This window comes from Phymastichus coffea, unplaced genomic scaffold, assembly GCF_024137745.1.
Source record: "Phymastichus coffea isolate CEN01 unplaced genomic scaffold, Cenicafe_Pcof_1.1 PCOF00083, whole genome shotgun sequence".
Lineage (NCBI taxonomy): Eukaryota > Metazoa > Arthropoda > Insecta > Hymenoptera > Eulophidae > Phymastichus > Phymastichus coffea.
Window position 1 is genome coordinate 948,519 of NW_026706894.1, and position 25,840 is coordinate 974,358.

The 25,840-nt window shown below is 41.5% G+C and overlaps 1 protein-coding gene across 4 annotated transcripts in view; it reads right to left on the reverse strand.

Moving 5' to 3' along the window:
* LOC131668751 (venom dipeptidyl peptidase 4-like) overlaps positions 1–25,840 on the reverse strand; it is a 156,731-nt gene that overhangs the window by 112,152 nt on the left and 18,739 nt on the right. For 2 of the 4 annotated variants that reach the window (XM_058943167.1, XM_058943165.1), the window contains exon 1: positions 19,341–19,602. The exons of 1 other annotated variant lie outside the window; for it this stretch is intronic. Coding sequence is in view for 1 of the 3 variants with exons in the window: in XM_058943166.1 (XP_058799149.1) it covers positions 17,948–17,974 (27 nt within the window). In the remaining 2 variants the exon portion in view is untranslated. Of the gene's footprint in view, positions 1–17,947; positions 18,241–19,340; positions 19,603–25,840 lie in introns of those variants that run through there. One more of the 4 variants, XM_058943166.1, reaches the window with a different exon arrangement.

Below are 25,840 nucleotides of genomic sequence, written 5' to 3' on the forward strand. Positions count from 1 at the left end.
TATACTCGAACGTAAAACATGGTGTATAAATTTTCTTAAAAACCGTTTTTGAAACGATGCAATCTTGCAAAATCAAACTGCAGCCGAGCCCGCGTAAATATTTACAAGACCGATAAAATTTGGAGCGTGACGAGGAATCTCCCGGTGAACTTGATCGACCCGATATCGCAGTCAGTTTCCCGATTTTTTTTCCTCGTGAATCAAGCGAGAATACTCTTGACAATCAATCAAGCAAGCTCGAATCGTTGACTCAACATGGCAAAGTACAAGCATAAGACGGCGTAGCTACTGTCTGCAGTAGCAGCGAGTGCGCGAGGTGAGAGCAATTAAAGCCCTTGGAATAGGCCGCGACGAGGTGCATTAATGTCCCTCATAAAGTACACGCAAGTGTGTGCGTGCGTGTAGGTGTGCGCAGCCGCAAGCCTCTGATAAATCCTACCGATGCGTTCGCTCGTCGCAGAGACGCGCGAGCGGCGGAACGAGAGCTATATAGCGCGCAGAGCGAGAGACAGAGAGAGAGAAAGAGAGAGGGAGCAGGAGAGCGAGAAAGACAGCGGAGGGCTGCGGAGGCGTATCGATTGCTCTGCAGCGCTCCCGTCGTGCCGACAGCCACATGCACGTATTGTCTGCGAATCCCGCGCCCACCGAATGCTTCTCAACTGCACGATTCTCGAATAACTACCCTTTCCTTTACTCTTTTCATTTTGTGCATCGCTGCTCGGATTATTCTAATGAGTTTCGACGGCGCGTGTTTTTTTTCTTCTTTTCGCAGTGTGCTCCGACAGAGTCCACAGCTAAAGATTGACAAAGTGAAACCAATGCGAGTGATAAGGTTTCATCCGTTCCACGCTAATTGGGGTATGTCCCGCAGTGAAACTTGGAATAATTAAATTTTCACTTCTGTATTTTATTTTTCGCAAAAATTAATTTCATCGTTTTATTAAGCAGCTTGTCGGATTAACGAGTTTGTCTTCTTAGCGTGAACTCTTCGATAAAAGCATAGTTTGTACCAGTGTAATCTATTTATTTTTGCTTTTTTTTTGACTTCCTCGTTAGTGAATCCACTATTAAAAAAATGTTTACCGACAAAGTAGGGATGTTTATTCCTCCGTTACAGTTCTAATATTGAATATTTCAAGTTTCTTCGTAGTGACGTTTTTGTAAAGTTTGTTTTTGATTTAAATTTTTTCTTTTGAAGACGATTTTTAGACACGCATAGGTCATATGCGTATAGTTATGAAATCAAACTCTTCTTCAATCAGATATTAACGATTTGTAAGATATAAAACCAAGGAGAAATCTTGATTTTATAGAAATCGACTGGATATTCGGTTGCGTACAAGTTTCCTTTCGATCGGACGTCCAACAGCAGCCAGGTGTAAATTCGATTCTATTACTCATCGCTCAAATGAGCGTGCGAACGTGCGATGTATATTGTAAGTTCTTAAATTAACGATGATGGATGCAGCAGTTTCGAATGAGAAAGCGAAAGGCGATGCAAGTCACGTTAGAGGTGGTCGCTTTATACACGTATACACACACACTCACACAGAGACATGAGTCACAAGGCCAGCTGTTCTAGAAAAACGTGGTTATCGTAATCTATTGGATTCGCGTTACACTTGATTTCTCGAAAAATAAACATGCTCTCAAATAAAGTATTAGATGACATATCCGATTTCATGCTTGTATAAAGTTTTCTCTCTACTTGGAAATATATTTACGCGTTTTATAATTTTATGGACTGAACTATAAAATTTCAACTTTCCTTCATGTCCGCACTGAAATAGCTCTCTCTCTCTCTCTCTCTTGCTGTTTGCTTTACGTGCTTTACGTTTTTTCAACTAAAAAAATATTGTATCAAAGCGCTGTGAGATTTATAAACAAACCAGTATGTATTTTGAATCTTCACCGCTAAGGTAAAAGAAAAAGTATGGCTTTACAAGCCAATTTTTTGGTGCGCAAGTTAAAAGAATATTCCTCCGTTTGTGTAAAAGGAAATTCTGTATTTAACATACACGAAAAAAACCTTAGTAAAAAAGAAAACATTTTTTTCGCTCGCAGTGAATTTCACATGTTACATCAAATATTACAAAGAAAAAAAATTCTATAAAAAGGAAAAAATGGTACCTCTGCACGTTAAAGAAGCGACAAGTTAAAAAAATCGACGAGAGTACCACATATTATATGCATGAAATTTCTCGGAAATAGTTGTCAAAAAGTTTATTATTGCTCGATAGCGTAACTGTAAAAAATTACTTAAACGACGTATACGACGAGATCGCGTCGCGACGTTATTGCGCTCGAAGAAGAAAGCTCACAAAAAGGAGAATCCGTCGCAACGAAAGAGAACTTAAGGTGTGTAACATGGCAATAAATTTTCAGACGTCGATGGGTAAGAGTCAGGTGGGTATTCGCGTGGTGAAATCGTTGCCGTGGCGTCTGCTATAAAAAAAAGAAGACTGAACTTCTTGGACTCGAGGATAAAATATCACTTGCTGTCGATGGGATATTTTCGCTTACATTCAATTTTCAAAAATATTCTTAGTGAATCGCAATTACATGATCGTAAAAATGCAAAACCAAATATAATTTTGCGATCAAAAATAAAAAAAAGAGAAAAATCGCGCGATTATGCCAAAATTTTCTAAGTCGCGTAACTATGTAGATGACAGTCTCTCGTCGCAGTGGTGGCGGTGACAATCTATATGTAGAATACACGTCGGGTCGATGGCTGTCGATTATCGAGACCGCTTACGAAGCTTTCTGTTATAAGACGAAACGCGTTTCTCTCGCTCTCTTTCTTCCTCTCTTTCTCTTTTACGTACTCTTAAGCCACGACGCCAACGGTTCCTCGAGCTTTGACTGTGATAAGATTTCAAAGGACTCGAGATTCCCCCCCCCCTCTCTCTCTCTCTCTCCTTTCCTACCTCAACCACGTGACTCTTCTCAAAGTACGTCTCTGCGATTTATAGACTTTTCTTTTCCACGTCCCATCGTACTGCATTAGTTCTACTGAAAAAATTTATTTCGTCGATTGGCCTTTCAAAGCTTGGCTTTCCATTAAAAAATGCCATGCCTCGCGTTATTCAACCGAGCGAGCTTTCAAAACCAAAAAGCCCGGCGCTTATTCGAAAATTCATTTTCGCATAGGGGCTTGCGGCGGCGTGGTGCGGAACGCGCTATCAGTTTAAAAGTCTATCCGACCGGCGTGTTTTTAGCCCCGCGCGCCTGCGCGCCGCCAATTTATAAAATCGAAACCACATTTTTTCCAGCCAGTCACGAAATAAAACCGGGGAAAAAGGAAGCCCATTTGTTTTTTAATTTCCCTCTAAATATTCGTTTAAGCTTGATGGCTTTCGCCCGTAGCGAGCGGAGATTGCCATGTGGTTGATGCGCACAGAGATGATTTTGAGGAAACAAGAGAGCAAAGCAAGGAAAGAAATGAGCCGATCTCGCTCGCGTGCATATACGCGTCGGTACTAAAACGATCGATCGGTCGCGCAAGCGAGCCTTGTTTTTCACGAGCTGGTTGTGCTGGCCGCGGTCCAAGGCTCGACGATTCCGGCCAATATCCGTATATATCGCTGCTGCCGCCGCCGCCGCCGCCGCCGCCGCCGCCACCGCTGTGCAACGGGGCGCGTATTGCGTCGCATCGCGTCAGAGCCTCTCACCGATAGAGAATCGAGAGGACTATACTAGTCCCGCAACAAACACACTACCATAGTAATTACGTAATGGCAAACTGGCGGGAGTACAGGGTGGCTTTTGCTTGCTAATGCTTGGTGCTTTCACTCGATAAGAACGCCTCGTAAGTTGCGATGTAACCTCATTAAAGCTAAGTGTAAGTTGCGACTTTACGCGCTATAATGTATATATCAATCTAGCTTTGCCAAAGTCATTTCGCGCCGAGCTGAATAGACCTTGTAATCGAATTACCCTGCGTTCGGATGCAAATCGCGGCTAAAAGTATTGTTTTCGCAGTCTTTGTCGTATTAACGGTATTGATAGTGGCTAAGCAGATTTAAATTGTAAAACGGATTTACCCATTCAGACTCACTTGAGTTATAGATTCATAGCAAACTTTGCAAAATTATAAAATAATCAGCTTATAAGCTCTAATGCAGCTTTCGGCATATGCATAGAAACTCTAATTGGACATTCAGTTGAGCAAATCCATCAACAACATTTCGTATTGAAAATCTAATGACTGACTGCGCAAATGCAGTAACGCGCGAGGAAATTGATCGAAGCATTGAATCAAGAATAAACCAATAACCCCGCGGCCATCGTTAATAACGGAAAGGAACAATCGAAGCAGCAGTCGTACCGTGAAAATGCATCTTTAACAACCAGGCGTAACTAAGAGGAACGGCAGAAAAACAAAGTAAATTGATTCGCGAGGGAGGGAAATCACCAAAGCGCAGACAAAATATTTGATGCCCTATTAAGCGGAAAAATATTGGATTTCACGTGTTGATTGCTGTTCCCCTTCCATATAATAAAAAGGCTAGTCTCGTGCCGAGAGCGATAACTCATAGAGGCAGGGCACGCAAAGCGCTACTACACTGGACGAGTAAACCGCAATCACAAGAGGCGCCCACGCACGTGCTGGCCTCCGCGCCCGAAGAGAGACAGAGAGCTGAATGCTTCTGCATTTTTTTCCCTCTCTTTTTAGCTGGCACAGCCAAGTTTTTAATCAGGAAAGCTTTCGTGAGCTGCGATTCACATTAAAAGTATTTAATTATTGGAGCCACTACGCCGTGCGAGAGAGGAAAATAAAACCACTCGACGCGTCCATTATTGTAATTAGTCGGCAAAGTCAATTTCGTCGTCGCTGCTGCTGGTCTTTTAAATTATTAATCGTTTATTTGCGTTAGTGGGACAAAGTAATTAAATTTTGTTCCTCGGTGACTCCTTTTTTTTCGTTCTCGTTGTCGTCTCTAGCTCACTGGCAAGTTGTTGATGAAAATGAGCGAAGGAGGGAGAGTTGCGTAAATGAGTTTTAAACTCGAGATGAGAGAGAGAGACAGAGAGAGAGAGAGAGAGAGAGATATAGAAAGCAAAAGAGGCTGTAAGTTAAACGATAATTTGCGCTATGTAAAAACTTGGCAAAAGTGCCTCTCTGGCTACTGTTGCTCCTTCTCAGAGACGATTAACAGGAAATAAAGATGAAATTTTTCATGATACTTAACGAAAGCGTACCGCAACTTTCCGTATGCATCACGTTCAATTATTTTTATAATGATTCGACGACGATTCAGCGACGACGATTGAAAGGATAGAGCATGCTGCTTCCGTTTCATATATAAACGTTGCTCCTTTTTTCCGCACTGTTTTTTACGCGCTCGTTGATTGGGGCATGATCCTTTGAAATTCAAACGCGCGATAATTGGTTTTGTTGTTTGTAATTTGTGCTTCATTGCTCGTTAGCAGACGAAATGTCGATTGAAACAAAAAACCGAGCTAACAGACGTGCGCAGCGGAAAGCAAAAACCATCCGAGTGTTTTTCACGTGGCAACCGCACCCTAATTAGCGTTGTCAGATTGAGAAATCGCGAGGGCCATGCACGCGCGCAACGGCATACAATGTCTTTTCGTCGAATGACGCCGCGCTAAAGATAGCGGATTCGAATGGGAGTCGGTCGTTTGGTTTTTGTCGCTCAGCCGAGCGTATGCACAAGCAGGGCGTTAATCAATGTTTACAACGCTCGCGCGAGAGAGGAGAGAGAATCAGATTGTAAGGTCTAATCAGCCGCTCGTCTGCTAATCAACGTTGCCTGTCAACCCGAGAGAGGAAGGGCTGAGGAAGATGAAAGGAAGATGCACTTGCACTTGCAATAAGAGAAATACTAACGAAGCTCTGCCCCCCCCCCCCTCCCCCCCGGCCCACAAGCTGTGTGTGCATTTATGTAGCCGAGCTCCGAGTTGGTCTCCCCTCCATAACTCACGACTCTGCTGCTGCCTAGTTCTCTGTACATTCGTGCAACAGCACGACCGATAGCATCTTCCGTCGCCCCGTTTCTCGGCCTAGCTGACGCAGCAACAGTGATTGAGCGAGCTTGCGCTCAGCTTTTCCATTCAAACTGTTCTCCCTCTCTCAGCGACTTAATTGATGGCTTATTTTTCAGCTTCCTCCTTTGTATGCCTCCACGCCTCCACGCATACGACTAATGCGTTTGTTTTTCTTGCTTCTCTCCCTGCCGAGTAATTCTTTTCTTAGCTTTTCCGTTTTTCCGTAAGTCGTTTATTAAATACCAATTACATTGGATTTTTCATCGTCTGTGTAAAAGCATTTAACGTATGATTAGCATTTAGTATTGAAATATCAATGGCAATAGCGGAATGCAATCAGTAAAATCGCGTGAACTAAAGGAATAGGGCTGACCGAATGATCGACTACGTGCACGCTGATAATTAATCGATGAAAAATTCAGCGTAATTTCAACGAGATAGAGGAGAGAAAAACAAGCACGCAGTCCGAAGAATTCAATATGAGGCGGTTCAATTGATGCAACGCAACCATGCCAACCAGATTACTTGAATATTTAAAATCTCTCAACTATACGAGCAAACGGCTAACTTTTTAAATTATGCAGCTATTTCCCGTCGATAATGCAACGCTTAGAAAGTAACAAATCTCGTTCCGCGGTGACGAATACACATAGATTTTCACGGAAAATAATTCAGTCAGTCAATATACGCATAGTCACGAGCAAATTCAATCAAACCGTAATAAGAGCTGTAACAAGGGCACTACGTTTCCGAATGCGGTATCGTTTGATCCGGCCCGCCGACGACGAAATACATCCAGAGGGGGTTATATAGAGATTTCGATTTTGATGCCGTTTCCAATCAGCTTGCACGTTCGGACTTAGTTGTGAGTCTCTGTCCCGCGCGGTATAAACCAATAGCCAGCGCGTATTTCGACGCCTAAAGAACACACACACACACACACACAGAGCTCTGCGTATCGGGCAATGGAATTCGATTTCACGAATGCGAAGAACTTGATGGGAAAAGACATTTGGAATTCACCCGAGGCACATAAAGAATCATCTCCACGTTTTATAACATGTGTAGCTAGAAATTCGCTGGGAAACTAGATAACACCTTTTGTGCGAAGCTCGAAGCGAATCCCCGAGTCGAGTCGCGCGTGATTACAGCAACTGCGCGACTAAGAGAGGGTGGCAAATCAACTAGAGCAATAGAGAGGAAAACACTCGCACATGTCTCGCTTCCCAAGTGATAAGAAATGAGGAGAAACCTGCTATCGAGTTTGCTTCGCCAATCGAACGTGCAAATATTTCCGCTACAGTAATTAAGAACTCGATTAAGAATCATACATTTTCTCAATGGAGCAATTGTCATGTTTGTTAATTTCATTAGGAAATAAAACTAAATTGTCAAAGAACGCCCCAGAGAATGTTTTTCGCTTGTCAGGGCCGAAACTTCATTTCAAAATACTGCTATTAGATTTTTCCCTCGTTAACAAGGAAAATAAGATTACAAGGCTAAAAGGCCTAGTGACTGTTGGTGTCGCTGACGAATAAGAATAAACGTTCTTTTTCTTTATTTTGATTATCGTTTGACCTTAAAATACACAACGCGTAGCCTATTACAATGTGAGCTGTCCGACGCGTCCACGAGAGAGATAAATTTCCGCGACATTTACAAGCGGCATCCGTTCGATTTGCCGTGAGCAAGGTTCTGGCTTCACGCTGTAATTGGATTTCCAAAGGAAGAAGAATATCTGTGCTTGCAAGCCTACTAACAGAAGCACAACCGATTGTCTTGACTCATTGACTCGCATCCCCATTCCCGTAGCTGAAGCGAACGTGGAGAGAGAGAGAGAGAGAGAGAGAGAGAGAGAGAGAGAGAGAGAGAGATAGAGAGAGAAAGACAGAAAGGCACGAAATCGATTTAATAATTCGCTTCAACGGCTTCTTGCTTGTTGCCTATGGGCCAACCAGTGGATTTCTTACGTATACAATATGACCGCAATATCAATCGACATCAATTATCTTCACACCTTTTGTTCGCAACAATACAACGTCATTTTTTCTATAGGGCATCGTGCATACTGGACCATCCATTTGTTGTTCTTGTTATATTTTACACATGCAGAATGCTGGCGCTAGTGATAAAAAATATTAAAAACTTTCCTTTACTTTAGTTCGTTATTGCCGTGCCAAAGTATGAGCTTGGGATCGTTATGCTTTTCTTGGTTTTCAAATAGACTGTCTATTTCGACTGTCTTTAAATACTATTATATGATACAATCCATAAAAGAAAAATGTGTTTTACACCGATTTGTATGCCTGACAAATAGTATTGGAGCTCGACTTGGTAGGTGAGGGGTTGAAATTGGAAGATTTGGCTGAGCTCTTTAAATAGAGCAAGCAGAATCGACGATAAGGGCCAATTGGAGATCCTAAAGCAAGGTTTCCGTATAGCCGACTAGTCTCCCAACTTTCACTGGCGATAAGCCACTGTCTCTATTGAATTTCGTGCCTCTTTTAACAAAGACGAAAGAAACCTTTTCTGTCTATTGTGGACTGTATCTGGCCACTTGTACAATTCGACACAAAAGACTCGTGTCTTTCGTATAGCTACGGCTTTTTTTATTGCGCCTTCTTTTCTTTTTCTCGAAGCAAATATGAATTTACTACGAAAGGGGATAATTAAAATTTACCGTATAAACTTACAGCAAAGTCATCAGGAAGTTAATTTAGATAGAGCTTATTCAAGCAAATAGAAATTTAATTAAAACTAGCGTAAAAAATATGAAACGAGAAATAGAATATACATATTGCGGCAAACGTTGATTAAATAAGATATAATTATTTGAGATCGCGAGCTAAAATTTGAATATCATTCTCCGAAAATAAATTATCAAACTGCAGCTAATATTCTTCACAAGCAAATAATAAAATAACAAAGCCTACCGGTATTACATGAAATTTCATTCTCTGCAGAGCATGTTTACTTTCGAGCGGCTTTTACCTGTATTTTGACTTGAAGGCTGACTCCGCTGTACAGTTTTACGAGAAGAGTGCAGTATGTATAATCCAACGCCTTAGTAAAAAGCGTTTCATCTCTCAAGCGTACGGTGTAAAAATGCTCTCTTCTCCGGCGGAGTATGGAGGCTGTCGAAAAACTTTTACCTCAACTAGGTATAGGGGTAAGCAGAAAATTTATTTGCTGCATATCATATCAAGTTTACCGTTTTACTTTTGAAAAATTACTGAAAAAAATTTTTCTTCTTTCAAGCTTTGCGCTATTACAAACATCGAATTCTTTAAGAAATGACAGAATGACAGAATGATGCGATCGATAATCTTTACCTTATAATAAATCTTTCTCTAAATTCGTCGTAGCACTAACTTGTAAATTGACAAATAATATTGTTCGCGGTAATTCCTTGACTATGATTTGAAATCTAAACAGAAAGTAAGCTTTAAATCAATCACAATGCCAACAGCACGGGAAAGAAAGAGAGAGTTCAGTAAACTCGAAAAGCAAGCGCAGCCTTTCAAGATTCAGCGGCAAACTGAACACTTACATTGAATTTTAATGGAGATCTCTGACGTAGCGTGGCAGACCTTGCAGCAGTCAGCTAAATCCGACTGGCGGCTAAAAATCACGCGGGCAGACGGGAATAAAATTGCGCTTTCGACTGGCGCTGATTTCAAATCCCCAGCGACACCACGAGCCGTATAGCAGCAGCGGCAGCAGCAGCAGCCCTTGATAACGCATTCACTTATCTCGCGGGAAATTGCAGGCAGAGAAGAATCCCCGGAAATCCCGGGCGTACATGCAATAGCGCGTGAGTGTGTATACGAGTAGAACGCCAAGGGGGGCAAGCAAACATGATGGGGCGTACTTTGATATCGTGCCAAGGCGATTTTTAACTCTCGCGGCACGCCTCCCTCCCGCGCCTCTTGCCGCGGAGCGCAATCGTCCGGATTAGTTTTACAGATCGGCAAGCCGCGCGAGAAAATGAACTTTTCGCCTTTCCCCCGTCGATGGAAGCTCTTAATAGCCCGCGAGGCTCCAATCACTCTCCTTTTTTTTTCGCAATGCGCTGCCTTTGAGGCGAACCGTTTTCCTTCTAACTACCGTCGTGCAGCTTTTTTTATTCCTCAGTTCCCTAATAAAAGTTACGCTCACTGATTTATATTCCGATTTTCGCTATTCAGAACGCTGTCGCTGACAAAAGGCGCCGCATGTAAGAATGTTTTTCTAATTAAAAGTGCTATAAAGCGGCGTTCAGTTTACAGCAGTCTTTTAATTATTACTCCGGTTGTGACGAACAATGGAGGGGGGTAGAAATTAATTTCGTTACGTGTGCAAAATTAATTTTTTTTTGTTAGAGGCTTGTCGCATTCTCGAGGTGCCCTTTTTTATGCGCGCTCGTGAAAATAAGCACACGGAACATAATTAACAAAGCTGTGGAATGCGAAGTAAAATAAAATTTTAATCTACGTGACAGTAAACTCTCGACTTATATTTTTGACGGGCAATAAAAGGGGCAAATTAATTTTAGTTCAGTTCAGTTTGTTTTGCTAAAGGATGGTGACTCTCTAATTGAGGGCATACGAACAATTGTGCACGATTTTATTATACATACAACTTATTGTGCATAGTAACGTAGCGTAAGAATTGATAGACGCCAATTTACGCCATGTTACTTGCACAATAGCTGATGTGTACGTTAAAACCGCGCACAATTGTCCGTACGACTAACCGAGATGCCTATGCGCAGGCATGATTGAATTAATTTTAAGTTACTGTGTCTTGTACTTCAAAGCGAATATGTTTAATCGCGAGAACAAACGACATTTTATAATCGAAAAATTTACGCGTGCCTCTTGCAAGCCATTGGTATGCGTTTCAAACTGAAAACACACGTATCAATGCTCTTTACGTGAACAAAGCTGAAAATTGCGGGAAAATTAATTTTTACTGGAACACAAGTAACATTTTTAAATAATCATGAAAGAGCTTTCAGAGCACTACAACGTAAACATTGAAAAATTCTCCATCGGGAGGTTTTTTTGCTTTTGCACCTTCGACGATCAAACTGAATTTCACAGCGCGGGAGTTCAAAGCGAACGTGCCTGTGTATAAAACGTTTTGCGAAAATAAGGGGTACAAACATCCATTCACAGTATGATAATTGAAAGCTCAAACAGCTTAACCTCGTTTGCATCAGTGCCTTAATTAACGAATTTAGCAGGATAAACGCCTGATAGGACAAAGTCTGAAAATCATTTAAACGAGAGTTGCATCGAAGATCGAAGCAAAAGAGCAAAGGCAGAAATAAGGAGAGCTGGCAGGGCAGTAGAAAGAAAGGATTTTGTTTACTCGTTGAAAGCAGAAGGGTTATCTCTGACGCATACGCAACGCTTAAACATAACCTGCTTAATTGAGACGAAGGAGCGCTCACGAGGCTAATTGCCGTTCGGAATACACAGCCACACATAGGAACTACGTGCGAGCGTGCGCGGGGATAAATTGATAAAGAGCTAAACACGATAAGCCACCGAGTCACGCGCGCGCTAATCCGATTTAGCTTACGTCGCTCGTTAATTTGACGCGAACGCATCCGAAAAGGACGCCGAGACTTAAGATTCAATCTTTTGCGCAGGCAATCCAATCTGCACCAAATGAATTCGACGCTCACGCTGCCCTCCCCGCTTGTCCATTTTGTCCGGAAGACATTGTCCAGGTGGAGAGCTTGGCTATCCTTTTGTTTTTCTTTTCTTTTTTATCACGCGCGACGACGGCTTTGAGGCCCTTTGCCAAGTCAATTCTCCATGCGCTCGTCTCCTTATCGCGGCGCCAGCACTGCTCTCTCCCTCTCTACGCGTCCTTGAATAAGCGATTGTGCGCGCCGCCGCTGTGGCAGCCAAAAAGCTCGCCACCAAAAGTCAATAGAGCTGTTAAATCTACCTTTCTTGCCCACTGTCACAGGTCTGGGGCGACTTTCCTAGTATTGACGTCGTTTCCCGCCGTAATTTTCTCCTTACGCGCTCGTTTCGGCCGGTGTATGCCGAGCAATTAGCGAAAGCACGCTCGCTTTAATTGTATTTCAACTCTAATTTTTTGACGCGTGATACTGCAATTTCGCTAATGAGGAAATTTCGTACTTGGCACAAAATAAAAATCTTGGCGATTATAATGGCTTCTTCCGAGCCGCGGACTTACAAAGCTCTTCTATAATCGCATTAGATGAAGCTAATGAATCCATTGGATGAAACGCCAACTATAATTTGTTGATGTGAGAAGAAGTTCGAAAGGTAAGAAAAAAAAGGAAAGGTTCAATTTAATCAAGTGTATACGCATGGAAGAAGCACTTTATGCTATTAGTGGGCTCCTTATCCAATCTAATAATCAATGAAGAAGCCGTTGCCACCGAGGCTACAGATAGCGCGATTATGCAGAGCGAAAGACATTCGAAAGCGAAAAATTAAGGTAAGGGCAGCTAAGGGGAAAGAAAAGTCTAGCGTCTTAACTGTAATTTAGCCCTGAGTCAGCGCGAACGAAGCAGCAAAAAGGAAGAAGAGGAATCCGCGAATCCGAGGGAAACGTGAGCCCGGCAGCCGGAGGATTATGTCCTCGAGCGCTTATACATTTTCTGCCTTGCCGTAAAGAAAAATAAAGGAAGACAAAGCGGCATCCGCGTGCTCGCAATCGATACGCCATCCTCCGCGCAATTAATAACAGGGCGGGAGAAGACTTGTAATTCCATCGAAGCGAAAATAGGATTCGGATCCGCACTCGGATCGATTGGCTCAGCCGGCGAGTGAAAAAAAAAGGGCTGAACGATTCAGCCAGCAATACGTCAAATCCCCGAGCGTCAGCACTGAAAGTTTAAACGCGCAGCGTAAAGCTGCGTTGTATTCCTGGGCATTCATTCGCTATTCATATAAGAGCAGCTCGCGCGAGACTTGATGGCTTGGCCTTTTGCTATTAAAGCGCACTGCCTTTTCGCGTGTGTTTGCGAGCAGGACTACTGCAAGACCGCGAATAGCCGACTAATCTTGCGGATTTACGAGCTGGCTTGCGCTTTCTTATTCGGCAACCCACTTGAAATTTCGCGCTCGCGCGGCAGTGGGTAAACTCATGCTCCCGCGCCGCTGATGAAGGCGCGGCCAAGAGGGACCGAGTCCCGTTGCAACCACTACTAATAATTAATTCCCTGAATATCATATCTGTTGTTCCTCGCTCTTTTTTCCGTTCAACCTCGTTGACATTAAAAAATTACCGGACAATTCAATTCTATGAAAACGTTGATGTTTATTTTTAATTGAATAAGCTTTTAATTACTGAGAGTTTTCAACAATCATTCACGTAGTGTATTTAATACATGATTTTATTGTCTTTGCATGGTATTAAAAATTTCTTTCTGTTACCCAATTATAACCCGAGATAATAAATAATTTATCATTCTACGCAAAGCCAACATTAATTTAATAAAAGCAGTTGTAAATATGATCGAAGTAGAATATTCATTCGTGTAATTATATTGAAATGTATATAAAAGGATAAAAGAATAAGAAAAGTATTAAAGAATGGGTATATTTCAGCAAGGAATTGGTTCTAATGAAATGCAAGCTCGTGCACTTACTAGGTATTGAGTTTCATCATAAAACGGAAATTTATTCGTTGAAAGCTCGAAAGCTTTTGATGTGCTATATGTGAACTACAGCAGTGTGTTAGGCGGTGGCGTCTCTGTTTGCACTAGAAATTTTATTTAGAAAGCGCGTGAAGTACAGCTACATTGCTGTTACTTCACGCGCAATGTTATAGTTGCAGCACAGCAGCATCGTTACTTTGGAAAAAAATTTGTAGTTGCGCTACTTGTAGCGCCAATGCTTGCGTTGCGTGCCAAATGATTTTTAAAGGGTAGTCATATTACTTGCATCAAATAGTTGCACTACACGCGTATAAAAAGGAACGTGCCTTTATTGCTGGCAACTTCTTTTTTTGAGTGCGCGAGCATCGTTCTCGTGGAGTGCAGATTGGCAGATTGTTGCTACAGATTCGAATGTAAATGTAAAAAGGCGTAGTTTGAAAATGCTCATTTCGTGTTATTTGAAGGTAGTGCAACTACTGTTCTTTTCAAAATTAGCGCTACTACAGTCAATTTCATTTGCAATTTTGGAACTACTAGCAGCAGTGCAACTTGTGTAGCGGAATATGTTGCTGTAGCGTGAACTTCACCAACACTCGTTTGCATTATTATGAATAACTGATAGATAATAAATAATTGTTTAACTAAAATACTATATAATCTATAGTCAAAGAATTGTTGATATTATTAGACAATCATTATAATAATGCAAGCAACACAAAGTTAAGCAAAACTTTTGAAAAATTGAGGTCGAAACAAGCTAATTGCGCACGCAGCCAACGAAAGATTCCCTATAGCTTCATCATAAAGACGCCGGTCCATAATTCAAAATCTCATTTATAGAGAGGATCGGCATGGGGGAGATCAGTTTGACTGGCTTATAGAAGCTATATCAAATAGCTATATAGCGCGTCGCTAGAGACGTCCAGCAATCACCCAAATGCACTCGGGCTTCTACTCCTTCGTCTCTCTCGTCTTATTGCAGCAGCCACGGCAGCACAAGCCTCGAAGATGAACGCACAAGAGCGAAAGTAATTTGATATCTGTGCGCTCGCGTCGAAAGACGAAGATGGAAGTAGGCCCAAAATTGCTTTAGAACAAAAGGATGAAATGAGAGTGAGTCAGTGCGGGCTTTGTGATTGCGGCCGTAATAAGTCAATCAGAACTATGGTTGGCACTTCGGGCCGATTCTTTAAATGCCCATTAACCCGTGACGCCTCACTGCGCACCTACGTACACATCGAAAGCGAGTTCAGAATTTCCAAATGTGCTCGCTGAACAGGCACGTTTTTCGACATTCCAATTTATCCATTGATACTTTCACGAGCTGCGCTATTCAAACCAATACGTGCTTTATCGCTACGCTTATTTTTCTCTAATTTATCCCTTTTTTACATGATTGCGTGAGCAATGCTTGCGAAATTCCGGATGTTTATATCATGGCCAAAGTATGGACTGCCGAACGGCAGCGAAAGAGAGCAGCTTGTCACCCAATTTGTATTTCAACATTTCATTTCACTGTTCAGGTACTGCATCGACCTAACGATTCTGTAAATAGGTCAAACAAAAGTTTCTGCGCACGTTCGTCAATTGCACATGCCACGTCATACTTCATATAGGTATGCACGACACCTTGATAAATTACTCAATTGCCAATGGCCTCTCGTCGGCAAAATCAGAGCATTCATTTTCCAGCAAACGAATGCAAAATGTGTGCTCGCATACGTGCTGATTGGTAAAGAGAGAAAGAGAGAGAGAGAGAGAGAGAGAGAGAGAGAGAGAGACGCAAACGTTGAAAACTAATCGTGCATTCGCTATTTTATTGATAAAATCGGAGTTTGAATGCAGCAGAGATCGATTGACTAACATTATTTTTTCAGAATTCGCATGCTACCGAAGCATTTGAGCAATAGGAACGTCCAATGGTAAAGTCGCAACATCTATTACATACAGCGGCGCCATCATTCGCGCATTTCAATGGCACAAAAAAGAGCAGCTACAGGACGTTCCATACCTGCGTATCGGGAAATTCAATGGTCGCGTGACCGAATCGCAAAAATGGAAAACGAAAGGGCAATTATAGATGGCGGAGATGTCGAGCAGCAGATCTTTATGAGATTTACGACTGTATATATGGCTAAGCAAATAAGTTGATTTAATACACGCACGGGATTGCTCTCGGCGATACGCGCGTGCGTGTATATAGAGCAAAACTATCCGCGTCCCAGCGGCGCAATATGCCTAACGACGTAATCCCACTTGATTCTATGCAGAGCCGCATCTACATGCAGTTGGGTCCTTCTATACATATATATGTACACATACATACAACACACTCATATATATATATATTCATCCATTGAGCGGTAAGGGGGTGGTACTTGGGGCCCTACAACATCTCTCTGCTGCACTGCGCGAGTGCCAAGCCTCGCGGACACGACTGTAGACATCGCAGCGGAGGCAACCCTCGGTGTATCCGCATGCAAATGTATTAGCGCCCGGCCGTGTGCGTGCTTGTATCGATGTATGCAAATATGTCCCCGGATGTAAGAGTCCAATTGTCGTATCTCGCGCAAAGCCTGCAGCAGCACGCTCACCCGATAGCTCGATTATCGCATACAAGCGCCCTGCGCTTGTAAGAGATGGTCTTCGGCTGGGCCACTCGTAACGCTTGCCAGACCTGTTACTTTCGCGCTGGCGCGTTTATGTTATAAATGCGCGCGCGCGCGTGCGTATTAATAGCGAACATGCGAGGACATTATCTGGCGTAGCTCTAATGGGTCTTTCAAACGTTTCACGACGAGCGACTTTTTCTAAAAACAGTAAAGAGAAAAAGTCGCACGCTGAATTTTCCATTGGGTTACGTGTCTAACTCGTAATGAGTATATTGCGCGCCTCGCGCGGGCGAGCGACTACCGGATGTCGACTTATTGTTTGTTATTCGTCGTTTATTGCGTACCAAGGCGCTTTTTCTATTTTCGAAGTTTGGACTGATGTCGTTGCGCTAGATACTTCGGCGCACACCGACTGAGAAAATAAACCGAGCTCCCGGAAAGTGGCTAAGCGCGCCGTATTCGGGAGGAACATTGCCTGAAAAGTGCGATCGTTGTCCTTCAAGCGTAACGTAAGGTTTGCGCAGATCCAATTCCGCAAAATCGACAAATACTATGTGCTATCCGAGAGACAGTCACTAGCCAAATTCTGCTCTACATAGAAAATTATTTGTCATTTAACAGGGAGAAAATATTCATAGATGTGAAAGTAAGCAATCTATATTTTTTGCATGCGGATGTGATACGAAAGCAAACACAGTATAGCGGAATACTAATCAATATATAGAGCCCTCGACGCAGAACGAAAATGTATATCTTCTCTCCGTGGCAATCCCGCGTGTCACCCTAAATCAACACGCAAATCAAATCTCGATCGCTACAAGCCTGTTTTTTCTCCCTGCCGCCCTACGCTAGCCTGTCATTAAATTACATTCGGGTCTCCCATCAAAGTGTCAACTTTTGTCAAGAACGGAAAAGAACAGCCTTGAGTAAGGTCGAGAGTCCGCGCGTGAAAATAATGAGGCGAGTGAGTTTTTGTTGGCCTTCGCGGGGGAAGGGGCAGAGAGAAAGGTCCGGGATCTCGTTCTCCTCCCTTTTGTATTTCATTTAGACATGTGTGTGCGTGTATGAAAGTCGCCTTATATACGGCTTCGCAATAAAAGGATACATACGTGGCGCGCGCGCTCGAGGAATTTGTTCGCGTAATTTCCACTCTCTGGCGAGTAGGTATATAAGATAAGAAGCCGGCAACGAGAGAGAAAAAGTAAAACCGCCGTGCGCGCATGCACGGCACGTGAAATTCGTCTCACATATCTCGCGCGCACTTTTAAGGCATATATGCGCAATTGTACAACGAAAACGTGCGTGTCTCAGTTCTCACTCTCTCCCTCTCGGTCGTTATTCTTTTGTTTGGCGAGATAGTGGCGCGCGCGAGATCATTAGGCCGCGCGCGCCCAACGTCATCGACGCGTTCGGATGTGCGCCTCGCAGTGACCTTGGACGTCGCCATTCCGCAGTGTCGCACGGTTGATCGTTTATCGCGCGCCGAGGTTAATTGAACTGACGTCTCGCGAGCGAGCGAGTTTGCCATAATCAGATCTATCGGCGAAACAGAAGCACTCGTGCAAAAGTGATGCTTAGGCCACGGGTACGTCGAGAGCCCAATTACAATTGCAAAGCAAACACAAAGTACAGACAATGCGTGATCCGTGCTCGACGAGAACAAATCGGCTGTGTTGCATGCTGAACTCACGTTGACGTCGAAGACACCGTCCCTCATGGTGTCCAAGCGTTGACGCTGATCGTGCTGGTTGCTGTATTGGTGCTGCTGGTGCAGCCGGCCATTTACGTGGGTCTGCAGCGTGTCGCCGCTGAAAGCCTGCTGCTGCTGCTGCTGCTGCTGCTGCTGCTGCTGCTCGATGGCCTTATATCGAATCGCCAAGGCTAGCTTTGCGAGCGGCAGTCAGGCGAGCCCCCAGCAAAGTCGTCGACGCGGCATCCGTTGCTGATGCTTCTGCTTCTGATCTGTCGGCCGCGAGCTCAGCTCTGCACGCGCGCGTTCGTTTGGTTTTGCGTCCACACAAAAGAAGTACATTTATTTATCATCGGTGTATTTACGTATATTGCACGACGTCACGCGTGAAACATGCAACGTCGCGAGTGCTACGATCGATGCCAGGATCGATTGCGTCTTGGCGAGGAAAGCTCGCAAAAACGCCATGGGAGATCTGCACGCGCGATCGGATTGATGTATGTCTTTCGATGCGCGGATTGAATATTCATTGGAACGGGCTGCTGCGTGCCACAAAGGTTGCTCATAATGCGCCTGCAAGATCATTCGACGCGCTTGCTCTCGGAGCGAAAGTTTTGCTGACAATCGCTATTATCAGTGTAGAACGCACGTCAATGAGATTCCCACGGCAAGGCGACAACGCAAATGGAAGGAAACAGAGTAGGGGCAACAAAGAAGCGTGAAAAATACTAGAAAGCGAAATAAGCGCGCGGGCGCGCGACAGAAAGCGTTGTGCGGCATGCTACACGAAAGTCGAGATCCCGCGCCGAGGTTAACGGAAATTAAGAAAACGCTGATAAGCTCGAAATAAACCGCGAGCACACGCGTAGAGCGTCGGTGGTGTGCAGCGCCGCAGCAGCTGAGACTTTACGAGAGAGTGTACGTTAATACCGGTTCGCTGCACCGATAACGATCGCGGGCGCGCTAGCTGCAGCGTATATCAAATAAAGGACAGACGCAAGTAGGTGAAGCTGACTCGGCGAATAATCTAACGCGCCGGCGAGATCGCAGGAGAGAGAAAGCCTTCGGGCAGCCTGTGGTGCCGCAGCCCACATAACAGACCCACGTGCTCAGTCTCTTCGTCAGTGTCAAGAGCCTTTTGTGTGTACACAACCGACTCGCCGCGCGAAACCCGCTCGGCCTTCTCAAAAGCGATGGGCTCGAGCTCGCCCGCGAACGAGATTTAACATTCGACGGCGACTCCTCTCCGGGATAACTGCCGGAGCGCGTGAATAATGCAATGACAAGCTGGTGGCGTACTGCAACACACACACACACATACGCGCGGAGAGGCAGGCAGGCAGAGGGTTGAATGCAGTCGACGAGAGGTGATAAAATCATTGAGACAAACTACCTCGTTGCATCAGCAGCTGTGGTGCAGGATGTACGCCGGGCAAGACCTGTCGGGGCACAAACAAGAAAACAACAAAACAGCACTCGCGGGGCGTTGTCGTTGGCGGCGCGAACCGAACCGAGAATACAGCGACAGACCGAACGGGAGAGAGAAAGAGAGCGGAGAGAGAGATAGAGAGAGAGAGGGAAAGAGACAGAGAGCGAGAGAGCAAGGTACCGACGCGAGGCGGTTAGCGGTCGGCGCTCGACTGAGCAGCCGCTAGAAACACCTCTCCCTCCCGCGAGGCACACCGACTGAGAGAGAGAGAGAGTATTACGCGCAGCTCCCCGGACCGCCGGCGCGCACCAACAGAGACAGAAGTACTGCGCAAGTGAGACAGACCCGTGTACCTGTTGAATGTCCCACGTATATACACGCGCACATCCGAACGAGGGATAATAGAGAGCGAGGGAGGGAGACAGAAAGAGAGAAGCGCCAAGACCCCCGATGCCGCGGTCTACGACTGGCAGAAGGCTTAGCACTGATGAACTTCTGGATGCTGCACCACCTGCTTTGTTTTCTACGATTTGTCGCGCGATCGCTGTCGCGCTGACAATTCTGTAATGATCGATCGGAAATCATCGCGTGTACGTGATTTTTGAGCAAATGATTTTGAAGCGTTATGAACTGCTGACAATGACTTCAACATCTGGTTGAGTTCGTGATTTGAATATCAATCGCGTCTAATAAGCTCGTTTCACCTTCGTTTCACCTTATGCATGTAGCGTCTCTGAAGTACGAGAAATTATAATTGTCGACTTTTTATCCCGGAAATATTCCCAAAAGATTACTCTGACATGAACTGTTAATGTCTTCAACGACGATAAAATGTACCATCATAAATGCCAAAGTGGCTGTATTTAGAAAAATAAAAAGAAGGTTAAGACAGTGGAGTCTCCAGTGCAGCAATAAAGTCGTTTAAAGTTGGCCTAAGTTGAAAATGGAATTTTAAAAGAGAATATGATAGAGTGGCTTTTTTCCACAAGGACACGCGCAGCTCGCGCGCGCATGTATTCCAAAGCATTCTCAGGCCTCGTAGAGCGCGCACAACTTTTAGTTCAAAGAACTCTTTCCATAGTCTCGTGAGCGCGTTGCATAGTCGCGCTTCTATTTTACTTTATGAATATCTTTTCATGCCTCGCGCGTGCAGTTTCCTGCGAATTCGGACAAAAGCTCGTGCCTCCTGCTTCGGCTTTTCACCGACGAGAATATTTTTTCGAAGCGTACTCCGACAATCTCAACAATAATTATATAAAACTCCGAGCCAGGTGCTCGGCTTGTTTACTCGGCTATCGCAGTGCTTGTCATAAAAATACGACTTTTGCCCAGCACGCCACCTTGTGAATGTAAATTCGAAAGCGAAATTACGACAATTATCCGAAAACTAGAATATAAATGAATTCAAAAGTGCATTTGTTAACGCGGTCGGAATAAATCTTAAGCAGAGTTATGTCGTCGAGCACGCGACGATAAATTACAGTGTTTTGTAAGGCGTCAGCTTAATCGCATGCCGGTGCAAAGAAATGTAATTTGCATACGAACACATGAGCTACGCAGGAGAAAAGGGGGAAAAGGAAAGAAGGAAAGGGCCGTAAGACGTTGGAAAAAGAAGTGCATTGCACAATACGTTGCAAAAAACAAAGAAAACAGTTGAAAGCATGCAAAAGGATTCTAAAAATCTACCCGCCTGACCCGTTGACCTCAAATTCAACCTCTTTCTCTACCTCGTGTCGCCTTGTATCGAAGCCTTCTCTTTGGCCTTGCAACCTCTCGTACATCGCGATGTATCCGCTTATAACTATATTATTTTCACATATTTTACTTTCTCGCATATCCTCGTTAGCACTGAAGCTCCACTTTTTCCTCGTCTTTTTTTACAGACCCTAATACAACATCAACTCCTCATCAATTTTTCATATATATATGTATGTTTCTTGCCCGGGCGCCCGTGTAACTGGCCTTTTCAATGCCTACCGAAATTAGTGGGTCGAAGTGAAAGGAGCGCACCGAATCGCGTCGTCTGGCCGTCGACACGAGGCAAGAAAGTTTTTTGGTTGAAGTATTACGGATTCGATGCTCATTAGCACAAGTTTTTCTGTTTTTGTTTGTGCCATTGAAATTTTACATCAAGCAAGAACTTTCGAGATCTTCGATTTTCAGATTACTTTGCCGTCGTCGTACTGAATAGAACTTGTTGATTAAAATTTGTCGGCGAATTACATTGGTATAAGCTCGATAGAAAAGTATAGAGCTTGTAGTCAACAGTTCATTGCCCGTTGTAACTTTACGTAATGATTTGACAAATCGTGTAGACGGCGATTTTCACTTTATCATTATATCAGATTATTATGCATTCTATTAATTACTCTACCGATGTTGCTTGAATACAGACAAAAAAGTTCCACTACTTAACTGGATATTACTTAAACATTTCATTCAAAAATTTATTTGTAATGTTATTTCGTATTTTGTAAATGTAATGTGACCTCGTATTTGCCTTTTAATTTGATACTCTCAGAGTTCAATAGTCACACCTATTATTTTACTATATCGACGGGTCAATTAAATAATAAGTACAATTTACATAATTTCAACGAATTTTATTAAATGTACGTTACATTCATATAATAATGCTTGATAAAATGTTCACAGAAAGAAATATGGTTAATAAGTGTACAGAGTAAGTCAAAGCTTCTATTGCTACTAAATCGTTAAAATTTCTTATAAAATAATTTTTAATGTAATTTGAAAACTTTCATAGAGCGGATAATGTAACTTTCACATTTATCATATTCTTTGCATACGTTAAAAAATTGTCTTATTAAGAAACGACACATACCTACCATTTTAGTAACAATGACAGTAATTTGGGGAAAATTATCATAATGGATTTCTTAACAGTTACTTCAATAATGATTTCCGCGCTCATATACTGTTTTATTATTACACGAAAAATTATACTCCCTTCAAAAATTAAAGCATAAATGCTATCATCGCCAAAAAAAGTGCATATCAGAAAACTAATTGACTATTGATTCAGGTAGTTTTTTGAAGCAGGATACATTATAATAAATCTACTTAATAGAAATTTAATACATATAATCAATCGTTATTGTCGAAAAGCGTTTTCTGACTTATCATTATTTTTAATCAAAATCAAATGCATATATCTCTTAATAATTATACATGTCATTAATAATAGCATAAACTATATACAATGACCGCTGGTGAGTTTTCATTATCATTCTTTTCATACTGCTTTGAGATAAATATGTATTTGAGTTTATAAACTTCCTAAAAATTCTGATATTCATAAACGTCTTCAAAATATAATTATAAAGCAAAAAACGCTGTACTTGAATGTAATCTTTCATAGTCGAGATAAGATCTCACATGTGTATTGGCAAACGGTTCGTTATTTTGGAAACAAAATTTATTTTATTCCATTTCTAATTTTTAGTGTATATTACTTAAATATCTATTGAAAATATAAGAACGATATGAGTACGGTATACTGAAAAGGAGTTTGTTTAAAATGAAATCTTATAATCAATTGTAATTAATCCACTTGAATGACAACTTTATATCGTGCAATTAGCAACTTAGTGCTTTCTGATCTATCTTATATTTTTCCTAAGAAATGATGTGCTTTTTTTCTCAATTATTATACCACTAATTATAATAATGTTCTGAATAAATTTGGAAATCAAATAAACATATTATTTCTAAAAATTAAGCTCATACTACTTTTTATTAAAAAAAAGTTAAAGGATTGTGACATAAATAATACATAATGCTCACGAACCCAATTTATAATGTACATCATCGTTATAATATAATTGGACTGTTGGCTCTATTTTGAACCAATCATTCAACTAGGAATTATTTACAGTTAAGAAAAAAAAGACTTGACTTTCCCCAATTTTTTTCATGCTTAGTTAATAATGTTTTGACTAAAATATAGTTTAAAAATACGAAACCGTGAATTTATTGAAAAAATATATTTATAAGAAAAATATAACAGAATGTTGTCTCTAACACGATGTCAACAATAATAATACATCGTTTCTAATAAACGTTATTAAATTCTCTGAACTTTATCACTAAGACTATTTCCGATCGTCTCATATATGATTTTGTAAGTAATTCGTAATTAACAACGGAAAATTATCAACGAGAAATGAGATATTTAATTTCAACTACACGTAGAAAAGCTTGTTTTGAGATAAGTATAAATATACAATTACACAATAAAAAATATGAAATGTTTTTAATACTTTTAAAAACGTTTGAAAGATGTTAACAGATATTAACTTGATGACAGCTTCATGAATTCTGTTTGTTTTCTCAACGCTAACAATAAAAAAAAAGTTGCAATTTAACTTCAAAGCATTTTAATATGTAATCCAAATGAAATAAAACAAAATATTTTATATTACATTCTGTTATAATTATTAAAATTTAAACATTATTTTTTTTTAAATCAATAGAGCATTGGCATTTTTTATTTATGATATTACACCTATTATTTATGATATTTATGATATTACACATATATTTTCATTGAGCTACCTATCGTAAATTTGAGAGAGTTTTTTAATTAAGCAGGATATTAAATTCCTCTATTGATATGTAGTTATGTTAGATACACAGTCTTGTTAAAAGATGTATTTTACTAAGTGGATTTTCAATGTTCACATTGTTAAGAAAGTCAAATATAGTTGCTTAAATACTGCTTAAAATTGATGTAAATCAATCTTGAAGTGTTGAGCCGCGTGAAATATTAACATTGCACGTAAATACAGACACGTAAAAGTTATGGACTACTCACAGGCGCTATTCACATTTACTTATACAGACTTTATCCTTGAGCTAAAATATTTTCTGATATTTGCAGAAGCTCGAATCGCCTACAAAGTAGTCACCTATTCAATTGCTCAGTGGTCTACTTAGCCGAGTTATAATGGAGTTCGAAAAATAGTATTTATCGTAAATGTGACAAGGATGAAAATATGGCAGCACATATTAATTAGCGTTCATTCTCATCAGAGCTCTTTCTTTTCCGTGATTCACAATGCAATTATTACATGGTAATTACAGAGCCGATTGCCAATTAAATGTCAGCAATCGAATAATAAATTATGTGCATTGTGCATACGTAACAAAACGATTTCACGGATATCGAATGGACAATTAAAAACTTTCTACTGTTATAGATCAACAAACGTATGTACTTTCACGTCGCAACGCGTTGTACTTTTTGTTTGATATTCTGCAATTTGCGTGAAGGAATGCATTGATAATTGAATTATTATTAAATTTCAACTTTCTACTCTCTGTTAAAATGTAAAACAATGATAATTGAAAATCTTGTACAGTAATTCAATAAATTTATCCTCGAATCGAAATACGATATATTTTGAAATTTCTACTTTATTCTGTTTTCGATTTCATTGTGTGCGTTCGGAAATTCACTTTTTGCTTGTGAAAATAAACTACTTTACGTTTCTTTACACTGAAGGAATTAGTTTTAAAAATACAATAGAGCATTCATGAAAAATTTATATTTTACCCTAGATACTTTCTGTAAAACAATTAAAAAAAGACAATTAAAAATAGTCTGGATTTATGGAAAACAATGATACGTCCGATCTCCTAAATTGAACTCAATTTTTTTATCCCACAACAATGGCCCATCGAAACTGTTCATTTCAATCGTCAACTGTGGATATATTGTTAGCTAGAACTTTTAGTACAAAGGATCGAATTCTCGTTTCGAAAACGAACTTTAACTTGGGCAGCATCAAACAATGGCGCACTAATGAAAAATAATCATGGAAGAAGCTAAATTAATTGCAAGGCACGATGATCGCTTCGGTCTTTCCACTGTGGATTCGCTGAGAGAAACCTCGATTTGTCTTCATTACTATAGTGGCACAACTTGCGTAACTCTTCATCCACCTGGCAACTCATCATCTCTACACGTATGTGTACGTACGTGCGAGGCAACGCATCCTCTTCGTCAGAATATACGTCAGGCGCGAGCACGAAATTTCAATGCCAGACTGGGGGAGAAAGAGAGGAAATTTTCGACGCGAAGGCCGTTTCTCGCTTTGTTGCGGAGACGTGCGATCGCTTCCGTGAGCCGAATAATATCAATGATATTCCAACCTTTCTCTCGAGAATTCATTATCGTGTTTATGAACTAAATACTTGTCAGCGCTTTACTTTGTTTTTGTACGGGGAAGTGGATTGCAGCAAAATCCCTCGAAGGATTTCAGATGAATTTCATCTTAGAGAATTATAAGCAGATTTTTTTATTGATTTTTAATTCTTATTTGCTTTTCATCTTCGCTATGTATGTTCGATATAATCTTCAATGAAGTCTATCAAATAAAATGTATCGGTTCGATATTTCAACGTAGAATTTGCATCTCTCAAGAGGATTTGATTTTATTACG